Source organism: Anolis sagrei, chromosome 3 (genome assembly GCF_037176765.1).
Source record: "Anolis sagrei isolate rAnoSag1 chromosome 3, rAnoSag1.mat, whole genome shotgun sequence".
In the NCBI taxonomy this organism is placed as follows: Eukaryota; Metazoa; Chordata; class Lepidosauria; order Squamata; family Dactyloidae; genus Anolis; species Anolis sagrei.
Genome location: NC_090023.1, coordinates 148,502,679 through 148,517,688, shown reverse-complemented (window position 1 = coordinate 148,517,688; position 15,010 = coordinate 148,502,679). Strand labels below are relative to the sequence as shown.

The 15,010-nt window shown below is 39.3% G+C and overlaps 1 protein-coding gene across 2 annotated transcripts in view; it reads right to left on the bottom strand.

Annotated features, from left to right (window-relative positions):
• VCL (vinculin) overlaps nucleotides 1-15,010 on the bottom strand; it is a 101,577-nt gene that overhangs the window by 39,654 nt on the left and 46,913 nt on the right. For both annotated transcript variants that reach the window (XM_060769136.2, XM_060769137.2), the window contains exons 6-7: nucleotides 12,306-12,466; nucleotides 1,578-1,668 (exon numbers count right to left, since the gene is read on the bottom strand). In XM_060769136.2, the coding sequence (XP_060625119.2) occupies nucleotides 1,578-1,668; nucleotides 12,306-12,466 (252 nt within the window). The remainder of the gene's footprint in view (nucleotides 1-1,577; nucleotides 1,669-12,305; nucleotides 12,467-15,010) is intronic.

Here is a 15,010-nt window from a genome sequence, read left to right as displayed (position 1 = left end):
GTGCAAGCTATTTGTGAGGAGCCAACAACTAGTGATACCTTTATAGGGTTCTCTAGGGGTGAGTCGTGGGGGGATCTAAGTCTTGACAGGAGATGGAGGACTTGGAGGGGAAGACAAGGCTCACATGAAGAGCTGGAAGCAGCTGTGGGGTATAATGATGGGGCAGTGGTCAGTTCATCTTCTGATGATGAGTTGTAAATAAAAGTGGGTTCAGGGATGAGGGATCCTTTCAGAAGGCAAGTTGTTGGAGTGCGTTCGTGTTTTGGGTGCTGTGTGACTTGCTGCTGCCAGTTTCGTGTTTGGTGTTGGTTTGGGATCTGTAGTTTGAATCTCTTGATCATTTGCTTGTTATTGACCCGGATTGGGTTCTCGTGAGTGTGGACTTCTCCCTTCCTGGACCTGGATCGGCTTGGCTAAAGACGCTGCTTCTACGGACTTTGGACCTGTGCTGTTTTGGATTTCTCCCGCTTCGACCCTGGACTTCGGCTGACGACGCTTCGCTTCCTGCAGCTCCTCCTTTCATTAACCAGTTGTGTACTGTGCCTTTTTGTTTGACCTAAGAACGCTTTGTTGATTCGTTTCTTTTATCCAACTAATCCGGATTATATTTCTGTAAATCTTTTTTAACCAGGACTGGTTGTTTCTTGAGTTTTTGACCACTGGCACTGCGTCGTTCTTCCTTTGTTTTAATAAACTTTTGAGTCTGGCCCTTTAAGGTGTCTGTGATTCTAACACCAAGGGACACTTTCTTATTAATTAACAAAAGCAAAATGAATTATGTAAAATTAAACTGAGCTTTATTTATATAGGTTGCATAATTCAAACTTCCTATTCATTTTCCTACTGCAAATTATCCTTTTTGAGTTCCCCTCAATTACATATTTTCTATTCCTACCTCATCCAGGGTTTTATCATTTTACCTCGTCCATTTGATCTGCCCATTCTGTTCGATTTTATATTGTGTTAATTTGCTTTATTTATTTTATTTTGCTACTGTACATATTTTATTCTGATGTAATTTTTGTTGTCTGCATTCTTTGAGGAGATGGTGGCAGGGTATAAAGATTATTATTATTATTATTATTATTATTAAATTGGACATGTTTGTTGTCCGGATGCCCGACCACCGTCTCCCAAAGCAGCTGCTGTACTCCGAACTCAAGAACGGAAAACGGAATGTTGGAGGACAGGAAAAGAGATTTAAAGATGGGCTCAAAGCCAACCTTACAAACTCTGGCATAGACTGTGAGAATTGGGAAGCCCTGGCCCTTGACCGCTGCAGCTGGAGGTCAGCTGTGACCAGCAGTGCTGCAGAATTTGAGGAGGCACGAATGGAGGGTGAAAAAGAGAAACATGCCAAGAGGAAGGCGCGTCAAGCCAACCCCGGCCGAGACCGCCTTCTACCTGGAAACCAATGCCCTCACTGTGGAAGAAGATGCAGAGCAAGAATAGGGCTCCACAGCCACATACGGACCCACAAGAATATTGGAAGACAATCATCCTCGGAAAGCGAGGGATCGCCTAAGTAAGTAAGGACATGTTTGTGTCCTATTCTGGTCACCATCTGCAGACCTTACCTGCTGGAGCACTGGGGTCTCTCAGCCAGCCTTTGGCTTGGTTCATCTTGGAATCTATTAAGGCCAATGCCCTCTTCATTGCTTCTGTGTCCTTTAAAAAAAAAGGAAGGCGGGAAAGGTGTTGATCTATATAACACTTTGCAGAATTCACATTTTGACAACATTACAAAGCACAAAAGGAACCACAACATTCTTGCATTAAAAACAAGTCACAATTGGGTTGCTGTGAGTCACAGAATTATCAGCATCTTAACAAGATATATATCAACGCAGAAGTTGTAACATGCATTGTTGTAGGTTTTACGATGCTCCACCATTTCCCAAAGCCTATCACAATTTGAAAAGGAAGAAAAAGACAATTTTTCAAGACTCCATTAAGGTTAATTATTAAATCTTTAAAACACATGAAATCACAACCACGCAGTTCTCTGCATGCACTCTCTATTTTCTCTTGATTCAATTACTACTCAGGGAGCAAGATAATTCTATTCATTGTAATCTAATTCAGAGGAACAGGAGGGAGATTAGGCAGATGTATACTAGACTCTCATTTAATCAAAACCCTCAAGCAACTGGCAAAAAAAAGAAAGGAATGATACTGAAGAAATCATACTTTACATAAAAAGTCTCTTTTATAATACAGTAAAAGGGTAAAACTGTGTTAGATCAAGTTAAGTTTGTCTCGATTTGCTTTTACTTATTGTATTTTCAATTAATAATATCAAATCAATATAAGCCCCTTCTACACTGCCCCTATATCCCAGGATCTGATCCCAGATTATCTGCTTTAAACTGGATTATACTGTATGAGACTCCACTGCCAGATAATCAGGGATCAGATCCTGGGATATAGGGGCAGTGTGGAAGGAGCCAGAGTTTATGGTGTGGTATAGTATGGGGTATAGCATTAGGCCTATTTTAATATTTATTTATTCATTTACGACATTTATATGCTGCCCTTCTCATCCCGAAGGAGACTCAGAGCGGCTTATAATTATATTATAATTTTATAATATAATATTACATTATATTATAAATATAATATTTATAATATATTAGGTTGCTGTAAGTTTTTTCGGGTTATATGGCCATGTTCTAGAGACATTCTCTCCTGACGTTTCACCTGCATCTATGGCAAGTATCCTCAGAGGTAGTGAGGTCTGTTGGAACTAGGAAAATGGGTTTATATATCTGTGGGACAAAGAACTCTTGTCTGTTGGAGCTAGGTGTGAATGTTTCAACTGACCACCTCGATTAGCATTTGATGGCCTGGCAGTGCCTGGGGCAATCTTTTGTTGAGAGGTGATTAGATGTCCTTGATTGTTTCCCCTCTGTTGTTTTGCTGTTGTAATTTTAGAGTTTTTTTTAATACTGGTAGCCAGATTTTGTTCATTTTCATGGTTTCCTCCTTTCTGTTGAAATTGTCCACATGCTTGTGGATTTCAATGGCTTCTCTGTGTAGTGACATAGTGGTTGTTAGAGTGGTCCAGCATTTCTGTGTTCTCCAATAATATGCTCTCAAACCTAGTGATTCCGGCCATGAAAGCCTTCGACAAGACATTTATAATATAATATAATATAATTATAATATTATAAATAATATTATAATTATAAATATTATAATGCTCTTATAATTATAATAGTAGCTCTCAAGCAACCAGAAAACTAAATTATTATGTTATGAAATAATGCACATTGAAAAGGTATGTCACCAACATGAAAAGCTTGGAAAACTCTGGTGTACAGCCAAAAGAACTCTATATTTAATGACTATCATAAAAGCAAAAGTGTAATGAAAGACAAACATGTACTGCTTCTTGCTCAAAACATTTACTATTAAAGGTAACAGGAAAGTTCTTTTAGAGAAATTAACCATCTGTTACAGGAGCCTGTTGGCACTTTCCCTCCTCCAGTGTGAACACTGTGTGAATAAGGTGCCACCTAGCATCATTGAACCTTAGCTTTTTGATACTGAGCAGCCTGTGATTTGCTTAAACCGTCCCCAGGTTATATCTTTGAGGAAGAAGTTGAAGTGAAAAAGGAGACTAAGGGTTCCTGACAGGCCCCATATACCAGGATCTGATCCCAGGTTTTCTGCTTTAAACCAGATTATATGAGTCCGCACTTCCAGATAATCTGGGATAAACAGAAAACCTGGGATCTGATCCTGGGATATAAGGCGTGTCTGGAAAGGCCCTTAAAAGCTTATGTTTGTCATACAGGGTGGGGAGGATGGGAGTCTGAGAGCCAATGCAGACACATCCAATGTTTCTAGCATTTCAGCCCTTACTTAGTGCAAAAAATATGCTCCCTGTTAAAAAGGCTGCCTGCTACCAGGCTCCAATACCTATGAAGTGATATAGCCTGCAGAGCCTAAGCCATATCTGCATTTCATTACCAAAGAAGGCAAGGCTGGAAGGAACACACCAAGGCCAATTTTCTGACATAACTGCAAACTTAGTCACCATGTACATTGCTTCAGTACTTGGAGGTCCCAAAGAGCTAAATGCTGTAAGAGGCCCCAGTGCAAATTCTTTAGGTTTAAAAGCAGAAAACCACAAGTGAAAAGACTTGCAATGTTATGCACAGCATTCAAATGCTTATCTATTCTAAACAAGTTATATTAAGCAGACTTAATTTTTTAAAAGTCAGAAGGCAACTAGTATTAATACAACAATATTATTAATGATATTAATGCAACTATAACAGCATCATAGCATCAGTATCCTGGGATTGTCAGTGCAGGGGGTGAGAATTACAACCAAGCAGAAAAAACACAAAATAGTTCTGCTCCAGGACTTCTGATGGGAAACTGCATATTTTACAGTCTTTCTACCTCAAAAGTCACATATTTGCACCTACACCTAAGTAGAACAGAGAGAAAAAGGGAACACATGTGAGCAAATGAAACAAAACATTTTTCTGGGTTTCCCTTCTCCTTGATATATTAGGGTTTTTTATATGACAGCAGTACCTGGCATGGGAGAACAGAGTCAAACACGCAAGTTCTTTATAGCACACACCTGCTTGCTAAAATGATAACAATAGGAAAGAAAATATGTCTTGCGCTTTTTGCATTGACTGCAGGAAAAAGTTGCCACTGCTTATTTCAAATGGTGTTGTTGTTCATTCGTTCAGTCGTTTCCAACTCTTCATGACTTCATGGACCAGTCCACGCCATAGCTCCTTGTCGGTCGTCACCACCCCCAACTCCTTCAAGGTCATTCCAGTCACTTCAAGGATACCATCCATCCATCTTGCCCTTGATCGGCCCCTCTTCCTTTTTCCTTCCATTTCCCCCAGCATCATTGTCTTCTCTAAGATTTCCTTTCTTCTCATGATGTGGCCAAAGTACTTCATCTTGGCTTCTACTATTCTTCCCTCCAATGAACAGTCAGGCTTTATTTCTTGAAGTATGGACTGGTTGGATCTTCTCGCAGTCCAAGGCACTCTCAGCACTTTCCTCCAACACCACAGCTCAAAAGCTTCTATCTTCCTTCGCTCAACCTTCCTTAGGATCCAGCTCTCACATCCGTAGGTGACTATGGGGAATACCACTGCTTTAACTATGCGGATCTTTGTTGCCAGTGTGATGTCTCTACTCTTCACTATTTTATCGAGATTGGTCATTGCTCTCCTCCCAAGAAGTGTCTCCTGATTTCCTGGCTGCAGTCTGCATCTGCAGTAATCTTTGCACCTAGAAATACAAAGTCTGTCACTGCCTCCACGTTTTCTCCCTCTATTTCTCAGTTGTCAATCATTCTTGTTGCCATAATCTTGGTTTTTTTTATGTTTAACTGCAACCCAGCTTTTGCGCTTTCTTCTTTCACCTTGATTATTTCAAATATTGAGGTCTAAATCTAAGTGTTGCTGTAGTCTTAAATATCTCTGGCTTTTCCCATTTATGCTAATTTACTCAGGAAATTTAAAATTTACATATACCTATTGTAATTTTCTATAGTAGTTTATCACCCCCCCCCCCCCCGAAATCCTTTCACAAAAAAGCCAATTATGAAGGGGTATATGTGCTACAGCAACCAAATGTGGGAGACACACAATGATATCTCTTCCAATGTAGAAAGAATAGTGATGGTTACTGCATACTGTGCCACTTGATGGTAACTTCCATGGCACTCACAGCCCCCATCATCTTGAACATTTTAGGGATTCTAGTTATCATAAGGAAATCTACACCAAAACATCTCTAGCTGAGAAGTAAAATGTTAAAAAGCCAGTATTAAAATTTTAATTAAAGATGGCTAAAAAGAAAATACATGCAAAAGGTCTTATTGTAACCCCTATAGTCTACAGGCCAAGGTCCAAGAACTTTGAAAGGAATCCCAATTCAAGTCAGTTTCATATTAGGGGTGTGCGAAACAGCAGAAATTCATTCTGTTTTTGTTATTTTTTTCATTTCGAATTTCATGTCCTGTTAACTTGTCCCTATCCCCCCATCCCCTTCCCCTGGTTCTGTTTTCGGGAAGATTCTTCCTGAAAGGGAAACAGAACTACGTATTACAAATCCAAATGGCACCCCTTCTAATCTCCCAGAATCTTCCCAAAAACAAAACAGGGGTGCAGCCGAAATTCGAAATGAAAATGGAACGAAAACAGAACTGATTTCTACTATTTTGCACACCCCCTACTTCATATGCATTTTGAAACATAGTGTGGAGGTCTGCCATTCAAAGACCACACAAAAGGCAAGAAACCCCCATATGTTCCATAAAGATGTCCAATTTCTTTCAGCGTGTTCTGGCTTATTTTCGCCATTCTCTTTGTAGAAGAAACTTCTTTTCCTTTCTGGGCTACACCAAAAAGTAGCATGCATCCAACTGGGAAGAAAAGAAAATCCTATAGCTGACTGCCATTGCTAGCCTTGCTAAAGGTTTATTTAAAAAATATACAGAACAAAGGTTCTCAAATGCTCAAATCTTCAATCTTCAATGGTCTCTTCCAACTCTATTATTCTGATTCCCTGAATGTGTTGTCCACCCAGAAATGGAAAGATGGCAAGTGGATAGTGAGTACAGGGAGATCTGGGGTGGTAATAATAATAATAATACAAATAATAATAACTTTATTTATACCCTAGTCCAATCTTCCCGAGGGGATTCGGAGCAGCTTACAACAGTACAGATACTCTCAGGCATGCGCTCCAGTCAGACATTTCTTTCTACACACAGAAAGCAGGACAGAGAAAGGACAGACACAAGCCCTCGATTCATTTCACTCGCTTATAGAAGCAGAAATGGGTTTTAAAATATGTGTGTGGGTAGATCCTTACAGAAAGAAATAAGAGATATAGAAAGAGCCGTATGCCTTCAGCCATCAACAAAGCTTAGTAGCAGAACACAAAAATGCTGATTAAATATTAGAATATTGCACAAAAAACTGTTGGTGGCAATCCAGTGAATGACATGCAAAATGAGTCCCACTGTTGCCTTATGGAAAAAAACGAACTGTGTCTGTATGTCATTCAGCAACGGACAAAGGAAATCCCAGACTGAACTCCTGGGTCTCTGCCATTGGACTGAAACTTGACTTTTAAAGATGGAGGGTGTGGGTGTCACTTCTGTGCCTAGAGAGATTCTGACAGGTTTCAACATGCTGATTCTAAGAAGCAAACTCCAAGCTCAACAGTGACAAAACGCTCGTCCTGTGTTCTCTTCCTATATTATGTCAAGACATTTTCAGTACAAAAAATATACAGCACAGTATAATTTAAGTTGAAGAAAGGTTTTGACAGCTCAGCAATAAATCTATCCCCATATTATCTTTTAACAGCTGGTAGATAAATCAAATAAAGACACGCATGGGTATGAAAAAGGAAAAAGGGTCTGCATTGCTCTGTCTAAGCAAGACTTGCAATCTAAAACACCTTTTGATTTGAAGCACTGTTCCAATTTATACTTGTGGGCTGATCCAAGAGTTTGGAATGGAAGGGGTTGCATTTTCTGACAGTCTTTATTAAACAATCTGCTGTCTTTGAATCCATTCCAGTGAAGATGGTGGAAATAACATGCTCCGTATTACTGGAACCCTCATGAAGTGTTGATGCCAGATTGGTACATTTCCTCTTAATACAGGAATTCATTATGCCCAAGTGTTAGACAGTTTAGAAATAGAAAAACCTCATGTAGCAAAAAAATTCAAAATAATTGGGATGATTTTTTAAAATGCCATGGAAACCCTTACACAAGCTTCTGGGACTCAATGTTTGTATTTCTCTGTATAGATATCTGTCACTATAATCAATCACTTCAGAAATCTTATAAGCATACAATGCTCAATACACACAACGGATGCATAAATGATTATAACAACGCACCATTTCTTAAAAGAAATAATTACTTTTCATGTACAGGGTGGGCCAAATGTCACAAAGGAGTTTCAATATCTAGTAAAATTTACAATATCATCGTATGCAGCAGTGATAGTGAAACTTTTAGAGACCAAGTGCCCAAACTGCAACCAAAAACCCACTTATCGATTGCAAAGTGCCAAAACGGCAATTTAACCTGATTATTAGTATTATTATATCATGTTGTTGTTATCATTATTATTATATCATTATATTACATGACCATTATATGATCAATTCCTGACTCTCTTCAAGGTTCAGCCCAAGATGGGCTGTGCCTATTATTATTATTATTATTATTATTATTATTAACTTTATTTGTACCCCGCTAACATCTCCCGTAGGACTCGATGCGGCTTACAAGGCCAAGGGCTCAATAAAACAACAATACAACAATATACATAAACAATAAAGCAAATCAAAACAATTACAAGAGACAATTACTAGAAAGAAAAATGAATGTCTCAAACCCAACTGGGTTGTCAGTTGATTTTTTATCCCATTTTTATGAGTGGGGAAGTTGATTTTTTATCCCATAAAAATGGGATAAAAAATCAACTGACAATCTGAAGGTGTTGGGGGGGAGGGGAGTTGGTACCTCCCAAAATTTGGAACATTCTGCGCTACCTCCCAACATTTGCAATCTGAGGTGACACCATTTTCTTCTGCCTTATGGTAGAGCCAGCCTAGCTGACTGCTAAAAGGAACCACCTTCCTGAACCCTTCAGGATGCAGTATTCCAGTAGACCTCCTGTCCCCAAATCCTATGGTGCACCTACACTGGAGAATGAATGCAGTTTGACATCTGCCTTGGCTCAATGCTATGGAATTGTGGAAGTAGTAGTTTTACAAGGTCTTTAACTTTCCTGTCAAGGTATTGCTAGTGCCTCACCAAACTATAACACCCAGGACCACATAGCATTGAGCCATGGCAGTTAATGTCACATGACATTCCATCCACAGTGTAGATTCATCTGAAGCCACATAATAGATTTAAATTCAGGATTTTAAAAAAGATTTCTAGAATTTTTTATTTGGAAGCTTCAAAGCTTTTATTTGGAAGCTTCAAAGCAGATTTTATTCTTATGTCCCTCAATTCCAACAAAAAGTCATGATCCCACAGGTATCAAACTGTATTATCTCTATAGTATAGAAAAGAGGCACTAAAGGAAGCACCAAACATCCCTCCAGTTGGAAGCACTGCATTGAGTTTCCACATCTCTGACTATTTTTTGAGCAGAACTGTGGGGAGGGAAGAGGAGGAGAGGAGAAAGTGTGGGCGCTGCTTTCCATTTTAACAAGCGGTGAGGGAGAGAGAAAGAACTATTTTGTCCCCTTAACTGCCCACTGCCATATTTCTCTTGCTCCGCCCTGCTCCATTCCTTCCTGCCAAGTTCCCATTAGCACGTGGAGGGGCAGCAAGGGGCTCCGCATAGGTGCGCTGTTCTGCAAAGCTGCACCAGCACAATAATAGCTGCTGTCACCACAGCAGGATGCTGTTATTGTATGGGAACATGTGGAGCTCGAGGCTGGCCACAGCGAGGGAGAGGCAGAGCATGGAAAGAGAGGGAGATAGAAGAAAGAGATAGAAGAAAAGAAAGAAGGTGCAGTTCTCTCGTGGGTGGACTGGATTTCATGGCCATTACTATTTTATTTCATTTTTGGAAGGTAGAGTTACCTCTTGGTTGACTACCTGCTCAGCTAAGCTGGCTCTAGTCTGGGAAAACTCTGCAATGGTGCGCATGCCCACAGAGAGGGCTCTAAGTGCCCTTTCCAGCAAGCGTGCCATAGGTTCGCCACCACTGGTATACAGTACTCATAGGAAACAAAATTATATTAAATTATGTGGGAAATCTTTTCAAAAAACATTTCCAAAAAGTTATCAAAATATCAGACACCTCACCCTTGACTATCATTTTAATACAATTTCTCATTTAAACCAAAATTCACCTGTAATTGTGTCAGATTACACTCTAGGACAAAACAATGTTTGGAAACAGTTCATTTATTTCTTCTGCCATAAAGCTAAAGTTAAGACAAAAAGTGGACAAGGAATGCCTAAGGCATTTACCAGGTTTATTTTGTGAGCGGAGGAAAGCACAGAAAATATCTGAAACCCATCATCATCAAATGCACATTAGTAATCCCTGCAATAGCACTAGTGGCTGTCACCACCTCATAAAAAACTTTGTCTCTCACAGAGCAACTGGGAGTTCTTTAAGTGCATTTTAATACCCCTGTTTTTAAATGTGAGTTCAGTGTAACAACTGATACACAGAAAAATGCACTGCACACATTCTGAACACAGCACAACATCCCATGGCCATGCTTTTCTGTTTTAGTAGAAAAGATAAATGTTGCGGGTTGTAGAAAAGTTCTTACCTTCTATAAAGGGGAGAAAAAGAATAAGAACAAAACAAAACAGAAAAACAAAAGATGCATGAAGAAGTCAAGATAAGTGGTAAACTAACATTGCAGAATAAGAGTGAGGGGCATAAATACATAGGTCAAGCTAGCATGTGGTCACAAGTCACACAAATCTATCACAGCCTCTTCACAACTTTAAAACTGTATCTAACATAATGTATGGAGGGCTTCTTTAAGAGAGTAGCAACCCAAATTTTCAAGTTTCTCTATCAGCACTGCATTAGCCTCCTAGCCCAGCCCTCCATTTGCCACACTTGCCCTTAGCGCTACAAGGGAATAATTGCATTTAGGAATCATGACCTCGAACCCAATATTTGTTATTCAGCCACAATATTGTTTATTATGTTTGTCTGATTATGATGTTTTATTATTTTTAGTTGTTGAATGTATTTCTGTGCTTGTTTTTAATCTGTATTTGCCAGGCATGTCCCTTTGTAAGCCACCCCAAAGTCCCTTCGGGAAGATGGGGGGGGGGGGTATAAAAATATTTCATTTTGTTTATTTCAAATATTTGTAACCCCGCCCTTCTCAAACCCTGGTTATTATTATTAAGTGTCCATCTCCCTAATGTGTTACACTAAGGGTTATTGAATCCAAACCAGTACTCGTTGTATCAAACAACAAGTAGTTAAGATTTAATTAAACCCATATTTAACGATCATGACATAAGAATGGTATATCAAAAATCCATCTTAAACAATCCTGTGTTCTCTATTAAAACATGGTTTTAAACACAGTTATCAGAATATGGGTTGTTGCACAGCAATCCTGGCCAGCACACACCAGAGATACAGTGGCCGAACAGCAGTTGTTCTCATTTCTGAGAAGATGCCACCTCATTCAAAGAGGGATAGAGGCTGAAGAGAGTAGTAAGCATTTATTCAGCCAAAGGGACTTTGTATGATGGCCCAGTCCTCTGAAGGTCTCCTGGATCATTTGCCTTCTAGAGCAGTGGTTCTCAACCTGTGGGTTCCCAGATGTTTTGGCCTTCAAATCCCAGAAATCCTAACAACTGGTAAACTGGCTGGTTTCTGCTCCTCTTATCCATTTGTCACTGTTCCCCTTTACAAATGTTCCAGGTTTTCATCCTCCATATATTTACCTTATTTGTCATTAAATACAATTTCAGAAATTCCGGTGTTCTGGAAAGTTAGGTACTTGTTTAAAATAATTTGCTATGATAGGATTCTGAAACTTCAGTTTGCCAAGAAAGTTTACATAATTTTTAAAAACAAGGGTTTCTCTTTTCCTATTATTATAATTACAATTATCATTTTGGTTACAGATCTGTATGGAAGAAGAGGGGGAAGAGCAAATACGTTTTCCTATACTATAACACCACACAAGTAACATTTGGGATGCTTTAATATAATTTCTATGTTGATACTTTTGCATGAAATTCAAGAATTGAGTTGTCTACAAATTGTGATGTAAAATGTCATGCGTAAATACAACGGGCTTTTGTTATCCACTGGAAATTCTAATAGTGAAATGGTGTCCCCCTGTATAAAATGGCAAAATTAAACTTTGCTTTTTGGATTCTCTTTTCAAATATTTTCAACCCAAGGATGGTTGTATCCATGAATACAGAACCCATGGACATGGAGAGTCAACTGTAATGGAGAGTCCCAAGCCTGGACATCAGAACAAGCTAAAGTCAACACTAAAAAAGAGCAGATAAATAAACTATTAATAGGGAAGACTCTAGGAGCACTCGATCCTCTTACTCATTTCATTTTCCCACAGCAGTGCTGTAACAGACTCAGTAGAACCAATAAAGAAGTTCCTAAACATATCTGAAAAATGAAAATATACATAGATCTAGCTAGCACCAACTTGTGAATTCTTACCAGTAAAAAAATGTATTACGATGAAGACAAGTTATAGTAATCCAGACAGTAAATTTTTAATGCTATTTTCATTAGTATTACATGTACCTTGCTGGCCCAAGCATCTTCATCCCAGGATGTCAGCTGTAACACACGGATTATTTCATTTATTTCAGTACTCATCTTCTCTACTGTGAAATTGCGGTTTTTCAAGGCCTCTTCTATTCCTTGGCTTTTGGAATTTTTAGTTGTTACAAAAATCTTCATAGCTGTAAACATCAGAAAAGCCAAATATGAAACACTCCTTTATGTGACTGAAGAAAATTGGATCCCAGATGTTGCCCACTCCTATCTCAAAGGATTGGTAATTCCAAATACTACCCCACCCCACAACAACTGCTAAGTTTGCCTAAAGTCAGGTTGGTCCTGACTCAAGAACTTTAAGGTCATCAGCTTTTAAGTCCAAAATACCAGGAGAAGCATTCTTCTCCAGTAAAGATGACTTGAGATCAGGAAAGTTTTTCTGCAGGTGTTGCTGCCATTTGACGTATATTAGGAGCAGAGGGCAGTTTTAGTGGTGACCTCTTGTCTGTAGAATTCACATTTGAAAGAAATCCGCCAAATCCATATTTTGCTTTTTGGAACTATCAGTGGAAACATTCCTTTTTTGAAAGGACAAATGGCTAAGATTAAGGACACAGCTACACTGACCAATTAAGTCATCTTGAAAACATGGTATTGGAATGATGCATGGTGCTAACGAATACAAGAACACGTATTAGAGGAATGCACATTAACCCAGGATAAGCAAAAACATGGGACACTCCAAAATAACATCCATAATGTACATCAGCACACATAGGCATAAACAACATTGCATGGTGAAACTAAGGGATGGATGCATTGAAGCTGGAGGCTTTGAAAAAAAAACAACAACCCAAAATCCTCCATGTGAAGAAGTCGCAGGTATTCTGGATCCTTGAAGTATATCTGAGCTGAACTCTCTGGCACGTATAAGCACCATCTAGACCTGGATTCAGTACCTACACTTGATGTGTGATCAATTACACATTCAATTCGCTTCCCTTTTTGGCACATTCACCCCGTTTTTTCATGTAAGGACAACTTGAGAAACTGCAAGTCACTTCTGATGTGAGAGAATTAATCGTATGCAAGGATGTTGCCCAGGGGATGCCCAGATGTTTTGCCATCCTTGTGGGATGCTTCTCTCATGGGGAGCTGGAGCTGACAGAGGGAGCTCAACCCGCTCTCCCCAGATTCGAACCACTGACCTACCAGTCAGTAGTTCTACCAGCACAAGAGTTTAACCCATTGCAATGCCGGGGACTCCACTTTCTCCCTGCATTATGTGATCAGTGCAGATGCACCCTAAGTCAATTGTTGTTTGCTATCTTTACTTTAGAGCCGGTGTGGTGTAGCAGTTTGTGTTTGAATCCTTGCTTTGCCAAGGAATCTTTGGGAAAGTCACACTCTCCAGTCCTCAAAAGGAGGCAAAGGAAAAAACTTCTGAACAATTTCTGCCAAGAGATCCCCACGATAGGGTCACCATAAGTCAGAAATGATTTGAAGGCATGCAACAAATTTTTTTATTACTGTTGTTATTGTTGTTGTATTTATTTATACCCCGCTTTATCTCCCCTGAAGGAGACTCAAAGCAACTTAACATAAAAGCATTAGCATAACCTTTTAAGATATACAAATATACTAACATTAAAACAGGATTAAATATAAAGGGTATTTTTTTAAATTCCCAGTAAAAAACTATTAGGTCTTTAGGTTTTCCTTTCTTTCTTACCTTTCTTTTGCTTTCATCTCTTTGCTAGATTTTATTTTGTACATTATATTTTAGCAAGCAGAAGGAGATTTGAAGGCCAACATATCTCTAGTTGCCGAATCTAAGGATACAGAGGTCTAACTGTACATCTAGACTGCGATGGGAAGTATTTTAATGCTGAAAGACAGATTCCCGGAAGTAAATTGGGAGAGGGGGAAGAAACAGTATTTTAGAATTTAGTTGGGCCGAAGCCAGTGGTGGAACAAGTTGGAAGGGTGCAATACTTGAAAAAGTTACTTTGGGAGTCAACCAACCCTATACTCCCTCTCCCCCCCCCCATAGCCTATCCTACCCTAGTTCCATAGCTACCCTTACCCTTTACCCCACCCATTTTAATTCACCCAATCGATATCATCACCCTACCCGAATCCCTCTACCCTAGACTTAGCCTATACATACCTACCCCTCTTTCCCTTTCTATCCCCCATTATAATTTTATGTTAATTGGAAAATTATTTAATAAAGATTTTTTAAGGAAAAGTTACTTTGGGGACAATAATGACCAGGATCTTCTAGATGGCTTAAAACAGGGGTCCTCAAACTAAGGCCCGACGGCCGGATACGGTCCTCCAAGGTCATTTACCCGGCCCTCACTCAAAGTCAACCTGAGTATGAAACGACTTGAAAGCACATAACGACGACGACAACAACAACCCTATCTCATCAGCCAAAAGCAGGCCCACACTTCCCATTGAAATACTAATAAGTTTATATTTGTTAAAATTGTTTTTAATTTTAATTATTGTATTGCTTTTAAGTGTTTTGCACTACAAATAAGATATGTGCAGTGTGCATAGGAATCCATTCATGCTTTTTCAAATTATAATCCAGCCCTCCAACAGTTTGAGGGACTGTGGCCTGGCCCTCTGTTTAAAAAGTTTGAGGACCCCTGGCTTAAAAGCTCTTCGAACTACAATGCAGAAAAATAACTTTTCCCAGGTTCAGCCCTACCATTCCC